Genomic DNA, 10447 nt, shown 5'->3' on the forward strand with positions numbered 1-10447 from the left:
CGTAGTTCTTCGCATTTATTGCAGGCGTATCATGGAGACGCCCGGGCGGCTTACAGACAGACTGCTGCCAAAGAAATATACATGCAGGAGACAGCGGTCGTCCCCTGCAGCCCGCCAAGTGCTTGGTTGGTATCACGTGACACCAGCCCCCACTGGCGCCGAATTTGCGCGCCGAGCCTGGAGAACGCCCGCTTTGATTTTGGGTCGCCACAAAAAAGCAAGCTAAATACAATACTTCAGACTCTGCGGCTCGAAGAAAAGACAGCGCTTCCCCCGCCAATCCACCAGTCACAAGAGTCACGTTTTTCTTCGGACGATTCCAGGAACCGGTCTCTATCGCCCTTCACACCTGTAATAGCCAGCTTCTTCTTTTCTTCGATCTCCCGCCACGTGCCCCCGCCTGATACAGGCGCAACCCCGCCAAAATGTCGTTGACAAACTGTCGGTTCTACGAGGAGAAGTATCCCGAAGTGGATAGCTTCGTGATGGTGAATGTCAAGCAGGTTCGTTATCCTTGGCTGTGCTTGGGCTGCTTTTCGTCTCACACATTGAGTCTAGATCGCTGAGATGGGTGCCTATGTGAAACTGCTGGAATACGATAATATCGATGGCATGATTCTTCTTTCCGAACTCTCGCGAAGACGTATCCGAAGTATCCAAAAATTGATTCGAATCGGCCGGAATGAAGTCGTCGTCGTGCTGCGTGTTGACAAGGAAAAAGGTTCGCGGTCATGCAAGAGAGCCCCCGAAAAACCATACTAACTCGAGAAACCTCCATGCAGGATACATCGATTTGTCGAAGCGACGAGTGTCATCGGAAGATGTGGGCAAGTGTGAGGAACGCTACAATAAGAGCAAATTGGTCCACTCGATCATGCGCCATGTTGCCGAGAAGACAAAGACCCCCATTGAAGAACTCTACCAGTCTATCGGCTGGCCATTGAACCGCAATTACGGTCACTCATACGACGCATTCAAAATTTCCATCACGTGAGATCTATTGTTTCCTGATCTACGAGCAACACTGGACTAATCGCCAGATGATAAATAGTAACCCTGACGTGTGGAAAGATGTGACTTTCCCTAACCAGCTAGTCCAAGATGAGCTCCAAACCTATATCAGCAAAAAACTCACCCCTCACCCTACAAAAGTTCGTGCCGACGTCGATGTCACCTGCTTCGGCTATGACGGAATTGATGCAGTTAAGGCTGCCCTTCGTACTGCAGAGGAGAAAAATACGCCGGAAACCCAGATCAAGGTCAAATTGGTTGCGCCCCCGCTTTATGTTCTTACCTGCCAGACTCTGGACAAAGCTCTTGGTATCAAACTCTTGGAAGAAGCGATTCAGAGCATCGAGGCAAATATCAAGGCGGCTGGTGGTGGATTGATTGTTAAGATGGCTCCTAAGGCAGTTACTGCCCACGACGATGCTCAACTGCAAGAGCTTATGGACAGACGCGAACGCGAGAACATGGAAGTCAGTGGTGACGAAAGCCAGTCCGAAAGTGACGAAGGCGTTCCCGAATAGGCTTCTATTGTGACGAGTATCATCAGCGTTATGGAGATATGATCATGAAAGGTGACTGGGTATGTTAGATTCGATGTTAGTGTGGGCGGGTTTTAACGTGATTGATTTTGAGATCACCCTTAAAATTTTCCTTGAACTGGGCTACGCATAGCATGGGGATTTGTGCGCTAGGGTCAGCAAAAACCTGGCCTTCTGAAAGAGTTGGGTCTTCTTGGCCTTGTGTCGATTCAGACCATTCTGCAGATTATATGTGCCTAGGTTTTGCCGTTTTTATGGTAGAGACTCGTTCTATTTTCAATCATGTACCTTTATTGATTAGAACAGGTCAGAAAATATACAAAATACAAAATTTGCACCTTGTTTTCTGTACACTGCTTGTAACCGTCTCACTTATCCTAGAGGCTGCAGGCTGCTTGTGGAATGGCTGCTGGTGGCCCCACCAAAAAGAGCTTGGCCGCTGCGCTTAACTCCGCGTTCTTGCCTTGGTGTGACTTCATCTCTCGCGCCGCTTTTCTTGAAGTCCTAAGGTCACAGCCTCAAGCTGGCCAATTGTCTAAATTAAAAGCATTTCCGCGAAAACCATGAGTCTGTGGAAAACGCTTTTCGGCAAAAGACGCTCGGCAATCAACCAGCTCTACGCGGAAGGCCATCGCTGTACGTTTGAGCTTCATGCCCCTCCGCCATAGAGTACTGTAGGAGAATATACTGATATCCCCAATAGTGCTTCCTGCGTATAGTAGCGATGAGGTTCCTGCTGGTATGCCGGTTAAACAAGTCACAAAGGTTGCGCTCCGCCTGAAGTACCAGATCGAGCAAGTGATTCCATGTGAACTAGACGAATCTGTCATTACCAACCCCAACAGCAGCGTCATTACCAAAGATGTCATACGAACGGCAGAAAGAGCTGGCGGAGAAGAATATCGTGCCTGTGTTATCTTCTGTCTCCTAGTATGCTCGAAGTGGTTCAAGTTGCAGGCTCTTAGCGAGCTATGGGACGCTTCGCTTCTCGAGTGTCGAGCCACTGCTTGCGAAGTCATCGCCAAGCACATGTGCGTACTCAGTCAGATATAGGTCACATCCTGCTAACTCGTTATTGCATAGAATTGAATCGGAAAAAGACGAGGACTGGCTTATCAAGGAAGCCCTACTCAAACGGTACTCAATACTTCGCAAGGGTGAACAGACGGCTCCGATGAGTGTCGTAGAGCGCGCAGTGGATATGCATACACTTAGAGTTATCGGGTCATCAGGCTACCAGAAGTGTATGAGGTATCTCTGGAAAGGTTGGCTTGTACAGGATGATCGGGATCCCTCGCGGTTCATCGAATACAAGGACAAAGACAACACGAGTTACTGGTCTCATCTCAATCCAGATAGGATGAGGGTGCCTATGTACCAGAACTCTCTCTTGATCTTCTTCTCATTTCTCTACTTGGTCCTTTACACCGCTGTCATTAATACAGTAAATCCCACTGGAGACCTCGATGTTGCAGAGGGAATCCTATACACGATGACACTTGCGTATCTCTTGGATGAATTAAACAAGATTTTGAAGGTTGGTAGATATTACATCGGCTTTTGGAATGTCTTTAACTTCACTCTTTATATGTTACTGGCAGTATCATTCATTCTTCGCATGGTGGCATTGATACATTCATCCAACGTTGACGACACGGAGCGTCGTCATTTCAACCAGCTGAGTTATGACTTCTTAGCCTTTACAGCCCCCATGTTCTGGATGCGCCTACTATTATTTCTGGACACTTATCGATTCTTCGGTGCTATGCTGGTTGTTCTCAAAGTCATGATGAAAGAAAGCTTGATCTTCTTTGCACTACTTTTCGTAGTCTTGATAGGGTTTTTGCAGGCTTTCATGGGAATGGACAATACCGACTTCGATATTCCTGTTACTGGAACAATTATCAAGGGAATGGCAAACAGCATTATGCAAAGTCCTGACTTTGAAGCCTTTGAAGGATTTGCCCCGCCATTTGGTATCATCTTATACTATATCTTCAATTTCGTTGTTATGATCAGTAAGTAATATCCTTCATGTGCGAAAGCTTGAGGCTAACAAGTACCCATAGTCTTGCTCAATATCCTTATTGCACTATACAACAGTTCCTACGAGGATATCTCGGGGAATGCAGACGATGAATTCATGGCACTATTTTCGGCAAGAACGCTCCAATACGTACGAGCTCCAGATGAGAATGTTTTCATTCCTCGTAAGAATATGTTCATGGCGCTGTTTATTAATTGAATCTACCAGCTAACCCCACGTAAAGCATTCAATTTGATCGAAGTCTTCGGCCTCATCTTACCATTTGAATGGTGGATGCCATCCAATACCTACGAGCGTTTGAATAACTACATAATGGGCGTAATATACTCCCCATTGCTCTTAATTACTGCCTACATTGAAGCCCGTGATGCGCGCCAGATTCGTTGGAATCGCCATTGTGGCGAGGCCGACGACACAGTCCATCAAGAATGGGAAGAACTCGCCGCCGAAGTAAGCTTTGATATCACTGGCACTGATGACTGGGGTGAGATAGTCCAGAAGACGAAGCCTAATGTTGAGGTGCCTACGGCCGTATTGGAAATTAGGGAGCTGAAGGAACAGGTCCGGGTTCTGACCGAGTCGATTCAAACTCTGGAAGCGAGACAGAGGTCTACTTCCGCTGTTAATGGGGATTTGAGTAATGGTTCCAGGTAGTCTATTTTTTTCTTGCTTCATTGAGGTTTTGTGGCATAACACATGCTTTTATAATCTTCAACGAAGTTGTTGGAAGTACATTGATTTGTGTGTATATTTGTTCCCTATCGACTATTTATTTTCGCTCGTAGCAAGTATTCGGTCTTATCCGAATTAACAATCATGATCACAATGACAATATTTCGAACATAGCTATTGAAGGCGGTTTCAGATGATAGGTGTTAATAGCTGCTTATACGCAGGACAAGTCGGACAGGGCCTGCATGATTTTACCTAGATTTCCGTGAGAACATACAAGCATGATGATACTTGACGTGTGTCTGTGGAGTTAACAGGCGCCAGTATAGGCGTAGGATGGGGGTCATACGTCTTCCCTGAGCTCTCTTCTACTATAGGCACCTAATCTTCGTATAGCATAGGCATCAATGACTTTTGAATACTATTAGTTATTCCAGTAAGGGAGTCTTGGTGCGATTGAGCAGTCAGGAAATTATGCCGAATGAACTGGCAATTGATTGTGGATGACGAGCACCTTGCGTAATACATGCATACTGTATCAACTGATAGATGAAGCAAAGCACCATAAACACATATTTCAAAAGTACCAATGTTCATCTTTCATCGGAATCGGCCGTAACATATGTTTAGATTTAACGAGAGAGATAGATCTCAAACAAGAACGCCTTGATAATGCACTATGCCGGGAAGAACATAAACGAAAGATAGGACTTCCATTCGCTGTAGGATAAGAAAATGCCCTGAACGCCTGGAAATGAAACAATGATAAATCGCTTCCTGTATGGAAACCATGGTGTGGCAAATGAAAGTGATACTGGTCAACGTCTTCCAGTGTTCAAATAATAGAGTTCACGACAAAAGTTACTGGTTGCTTGTATAGACGCCTTCAAAGTCCAATTGGCTCAGCATGCCATTGATTCTGTCAATTTCTCGACTTAGGTCTTCAACATTGACTGCTAAACTGCTGACTTCGTCGAACCTCCGTCGCCGATTGGCATCGGCAATCATTTCAGAGACAAAGAACTTCTGTTCTTCTAAGACAATGAGTCGTTCCCGTAATTCTTTTTCTTCTGTTTCGAGTGCTGAGATGGCGCTACTATTGTCGCTGGTGATGCTATAACCGCTGCCATTTGCGTTGTTGCTACCATATTTTATCGACGCTAAAGCAGATGTATGTGTTGTGTTTCCTAATGGGCTGGTAGTGGCACTCCGAACTGAGCCATTTGAATGCTGTCCATTGGGCGTCGCATGCTTTAAAATCTTAGGCAAGCTCTTGAGCGGTAGCATATGCAGGTGAAGAAAATTGGTCGCTTGCTGGTATATAGACTTCTGCAACTTCTGTTGGGTGGGTGAAGTAGTGGGCATATCGCGTATGCGACGGGCAGCTGTATCGTATTGAGCAAAAGAGTCTATAAGTCGCTTCCGAACCTTTGAAGCCTCGCTAAGCTGAGTATGGGTGGGTGGGATATTGGGGTCTCTGCATTATGCTGTGAGCGGCGCATGAATAATTAACCAAAACAATGACTCACTGTAGTACGGCAAGTAGTTTTTGAAATCTCGGTAGAAGTAGTCTGATCCCTCGTTCGAATTGTATGAGATTCCCATATGCGCGGGAAATTGGTGCTTGTATTGTTCTCTCTTTATCAAAATCACGACGACTGAAAAGGGTTGACCTGCATTCTTTGCATAATCTTATATCGACGTTAACCTTGGCCGGCACCGACTTCTCTGAGGAGTTTTCTGGTTCTGTCAAATCGATCAGTGTGAAGTCACTACTATGCTATGAGAAATATCTTACTTGACAACACTGTTAAGCCAACGTCAATTGAGCACGCAGTTGATGGGTCACCACAAACAACTCGCCCGCAAGTCCTACAGTGATGTCTACGAAAAGTGTAATTCGTAAAGTCTTGCTGGCAAAACGGGCAGCGGGAAACAGTTCCGTCGTCCTGCCAGCTCACGATAGACTGCTCCACCTCTCGGCGCTGATCCCCCTGCCATCCTAAAGGCCATATCTTGCTGGTGCCTGTTTGAATCTGTTCTGCGGGCAAGCTCGCGAGAGCTTGGGTCAGCCGACTAAGCCTTTTCTCCAATCTGGATACTTCTAAGAAAGCTTTGTCCACAGTATTTTTCCTAAACTGCGAGAAGATCTCCGTATGATCTTTCGTAAAGCCTAATGAATTGTCAGTTTGGGGCCTTGCGTTAGATGAACTGCCTTGGAATCTCACCAGTATGATCATTATAGCCTTCTCTTGATTTGTAACAAGTTTCACACACGCGACACCACAAGCCTCTAACAGGTTCATGTTGAGCAGAACGTGAGAGTTTCATTTGATACATTGTATGCTCTTCACAAAATAGCAGACCGCATTTTCGACAATTAACACATCCGTTAGCGGCTGTAAGTCTCTTCCCACAGCTTGGCTCATAGCAAACATCATATGGTCCTCGAGGTTGCCAGTGATGGCGTGTGACAACCTCATCAGGATCTGGTTGCCGTACTTCGACAGATGTAGAAGTGGCGGGTCGCGGTGCAGCAACAGAAGGCCCTTGCGAGTTTTCGTTAGACTCGAAGACATCTAACCCCTTCAGTTTTTGATTCAGAACTGCCAGGGGTTGAAATCGCTTGGCTTTGTCCATCTGAGCTTTAAACCAGTCCTTCACTTCGTCTTGCCTAACTTCCTCCAAGTTATGATGCGCATCGTCGAGGTGTCTACCGGAATGTGTCAGCGGGTAGGAGGCAAGAGACGTAATACATGAGCAGCATACCTGTTCAGCTGAAGCAACGTTACCTGCGTCTGTTAGCATTCTCTCTGGACATAAAGGCAGACAACCACTAGACGTTACTGACCATTTCTTCACTGCATATAGGGCATGCCAACTGTGACCCGGACACGGCGGGTGCGGCTGAAATGGACGTTTCGCCATTATCGAGGGAAATGCGTGAGGTAAGATCTTGTGCCTCGGAAGAGAACTGCGAAGCCGATGCTTGCGAGTTCAAGGACAAGCTGCTGGCAGAAGGCGACAGGTGGGCTTTGGGCTGTGGGGATGGAGTCGAGGTAGCTGGAGAGAGGTTCTTCCCACTCCCGAGGACGCGGCCTCCGCCCAGCACCCTCCGGGCCATGGTCTAGTCGAGCATGAGCTGGCGTCCGCCGTGTGTTGGGGAGTATATGAGATGTCGAAGACGCTTCCCAGAGATGCGAGATGGTGGAAACCTTCCTCCGTAGGCTGTTTGGTGGAGCATTGGGTAGCTGCAGCTCGCTGAGTCGCCGCGGTAGCCTCATGGCACGTGCGTCACCGCCCCGCACATTGATGCTGCGTGCTTTTCGAGCTGTCCAACAGTTTCTTGCCAATCTGGGCACGTTGGATATGTAGAAACCAATACAAACACCAAAAGATACATGTGCCCGTGAAACGTGTTCCCTGAGGTGGCTGCTCTCAATGCAAGCACAAAATACGTCATCAAAGCCAAGCATCAAAGCCAAGACGTGCAGATCTTATTTGTTTGCCCAAAGAAAATACTACTAAATATAGTGCCTCCAAATGTCATCTATAATATTTGAATAACATGTGATAATATGTCTGTTTTAGATATATTCAGCAGTAACTCAGCATGAAGAATATTTTAGTCAAAACATCGCATCCGTTTGGTTATACCAAGTCTTATTTCGGCAATTAATACTAGACATTACTATGTTCGTGTATCACTTCTCAGTGTTGGTAGTATCAGCAGAGCCATTGGTCGAATAATTGCCTATCCGGCGATTGATCTCGCCCAATTCATCCTTCGAGGGCCCTGATGTGAGGGGCTTCAGCCATGTTCCACTGCTTAATCCGTATACAACATCAGACGATCGTCTGCCACTGCTTCGACTGCGGCTTCGGTTAGGCGTCTGCGGTTCGCTGGGAGGCATACTCTTCAATCGTGATTTATACGTTGCGTAATCGATATCGATGCCAGCTTCATCATCGGAAACATAAGCCTCGTCAACGAACTTTTCATGTTCAAAGTCCGGGAAGATTTCCGGGCCGAAAGTGTTGATGACATTGATGACTTGAGAGACAACAGCGCGGCGTTTGTTGCGGAGATTGATCAAAGCGCTCGACGAGCTTGGATTCAAGGCAACGATAAGCGGGGGTAGAGATTTCAGCACATCCATGCCAATCTCGCCGATACGAAGCCCTGCGAAACTGACTGAGATCATGAGTCCGAAGAAGAATGCAACAAACAGATGTAACGGAACGTAGTCCGGGATGTATGATCGAGCATTTATCCACCATGGGACAATAGTTGCATAATATCCATCGTGTCGGCAATAATACAACCAAGATGTAACGACAACAGTGTACCATGTATACAACGTAGGTGCAAGTCCCATGGCCACAAGGATCTTCCAGCTTCCTACAACGTCCCGTGCTTCCATCTTAACAGAAGAGCTGGCAAGTGCTTTTCGCTGTTTTTCATGTGAAATAACTCGTGCCGTGACAAACACAGGCCAAAATAAAGCCAACGACGGCAGTGTCGCTATAGCCAATGTGATGAGCTCTCCAACACGGTACAGGAGTGTCAAGAAAACTAGCCACCACGGTCGACGCTTAACATTTCCCCATTCTGCCTGATGATCTTGGATTCCTAAGGCCTTCAGCTGACGGTTGTATGCTCGCACGTCTTTGGAGAGTTGAATGACCTTTGGTTCATTCTTGAACTGAGTATAACCTTTGATAAGTCGTCGGTTCAACTCGATGGTAACGGGGAGTGGAAGCTTCATTCGTAATGGCTTGTAGAGTTTTCTGGTGGTTTGAATGAGCATGAGTGTTTCTCGATCCGGGGCTTGCTGGGTAACAGAATCTAGAGCTTCTTGAATGGTCTCCAACAGGGACCCCACAGCGTTGCGCTTAGAGTTTCCACCAAGTTTGAATGCGGCAATCTGATCGGGATGAACCTCAACTGGAGGACCAAGTTCAATGACAGCACGAGAGCGAAACTTATTAGGGTGAAAGTAATTCATTCCACATGGAATAATGCTGAGACCACAATTCGGAGAGCGCGCCAAAGTCCCCAGAGCAATAATAGCGGCACCAGCTTTCAAGGGAAGCAAGCTGGGGCGGTCATGACTTCCACCTTCCGGGAAAATACCGATGCATCCTCCCGATTCCAACCCTCGGTAGACGGCGTCAAACATCTGACTTTGGTCGATATGCGGTGCTACTTTGAACGAAGTACCTGTTCGAATGGTTTCATACAAGGCATGATCTCGATCAATATTCTTGAATGGCCTCTTCAGACGAAGTTCATCCGATCCCACTATCTCAGCTATGGTCTGTTGCTCGGGAGCCTCATTGCCGACTTTCGGCAGGATAATAGTGCCGCCCTCCATGAATATCGGATTTGAGAAATCTGTCCCTTTCCCCCGAACCAAAGTCGGGTCGCCTTCGGGGTTGGGTAAATGAATGATACCCACTCCAGCTTGGACTTTGTCCATTGAACGGACGACGGGAAGAGCGCCCATTTGGCCTGCCAGGGTTCCGATATAGGGTTCCTTCATTGATTTCTCAGCAATGAGAAACGATATCCTTCGCCCAGCATAACGCTTCAGGATCCGCATGAGCAGAATCGAATCAACGAATTGATTGGCGTGCGGTGCCGCCACGATGATCACAGGGCCTTTCTTGGGTATGCGCCATGCTCCAGGCGCATACACTTCACGGAAGAAGATGTTCAGGCAAAACCGAAACACCATAAGAAGAGTATCATAAACCCACGGAACCAGTAAGCGGTCGCTAAACGGGATTTTGGACGTCATATTCCGAGCACTGATGCTGAATCGCCCGCTAGAGCAGTGAGTATTAATATAGAGTAATAATGTAGACTATACAGCGAGCGAATGGTATGTATCGAATTACAACACAAGCCTGGTTTCCAAGCAACAGAAGGCATGCAAGGACAAGCTATCCATGGCAAGCTGCTTGCAGCTACGGAAAGATAAGAGGACAACCTGGAGATAATATCAGGATAGAGAGTGCGAAGAAAAGGACATGGTGGGGAGAAAAAAGCGTTGGGGAGAAAATAAGCAGGCCAGAAAGAAGGAAAGAAGGCTCTCGATGCGAGGCGAGGAAAACAAGTTGACATTGATGATTGGCGGAGGCGGGCAGGTGGGGAGCTGTTTGCCAGCCGTCCAAT

The 10447-nt window shown here is 47.1% G+C and overlaps 4 protein-coding genes across 4 annotated transcripts; 2 read left to right on the plus strand and 2 right to left on the minus strand.

The window, feature by feature from the left end:
- The first annotated feature begins 71 nt into the window (after positions 1 to 71).
- Positions 72 to 1884, plus strand: BGW36DRAFT_381886 (putative translation initiation factor 2 alpha subunit). Its single transcript, XM_046216471.1, has 4 exons — positions 72 to 503; positions 559 to 721; positions 783 to 990; positions 1052 to 1884. The coding sequence occupies exons 1-4, from the start codon at positions 426 to 428 to the stop codon at positions 1527 to 1529; spliced, it is 927 nt and encodes a 308-aa protein (XP_046070127.1). The 5' UTR covers positions 72 to 425; the 3' UTR covers positions 1530 to 1884.
- A 226-nt stretch (positions 1885 to 2110) lies between these two features.
- Positions 2111 to 4248, plus strand: BGW36DRAFT_299090 (putative potassium ion channel Yvc1; the record flags this gene model as incomplete). Its single annotated transcript, XM_046211497.1, has 5 exons — positions 2111 to 2183; positions 2251 to 2578; positions 2631 to 3565; positions 3617 to 3757; positions 3818 to 4248. 5 exons carry the CDS (start codon positions 2111 to 2113, stop codon positions 4246 to 4248), a joined length of 1908 nt encoding a protein of 635 aa, XP_046070128.1.
- Positions 4249 to 5127: 879 nt separating this feature from the next.
- BGW36DRAFT_299387 (putative vacuolar segregation protein) lies at positions 5128 to 7390 on the minus strand (the record flags this gene model as incomplete). Its single annotated transcript, XM_046211529.1, has 6 exons — positions 5128 to 5743; positions 5796 to 6006; positions 6065 to 6439; positions 6495 to 6979; positions 7036 to 7058; positions 7118 to 7390. 6 exons carry the CDS (start codon positions 7388 to 7390, stop codon positions 5128 to 5130), a joined length of 1983 nt encoding a protein of 660 aa, XP_046070129.1.
- Positions 7391 to 7726: 336 nt separating this feature from the next.
- Positions 7727 to 10324, minus strand: BGW36DRAFT_381890 (putative glycerol-3-phosphate O-acyltransferase). The gene has a single exon (XM_046216472.1). The coding sequence runs from the start codon at positions 10068 to 10070 to the stop codon at positions 7971 to 7973; it is 2100 nt and encodes a 699-aa protein (XP_046070130.1). The 5' UTR covers positions 10071 to 10324; the 3' UTR covers positions 7727 to 7970.
- Between the last annotated feature and the right edge of the window lie 123 nt (positions 10325 to 10447).

Source organism: Talaromyces proteolyticus, assembly GCF_021365285.1.
Source record: "Talaromyces proteolyticus strain PMI_201 chromosome Unknown BGW36scaffold_8, whole genome shotgun sequence".
NCBI lineage: Eukaryota > Fungi > Ascomycota > Eurotiomycetes > Eurotiales > Trichocomaceae > Talaromyces > Talaromyces proteolyticus.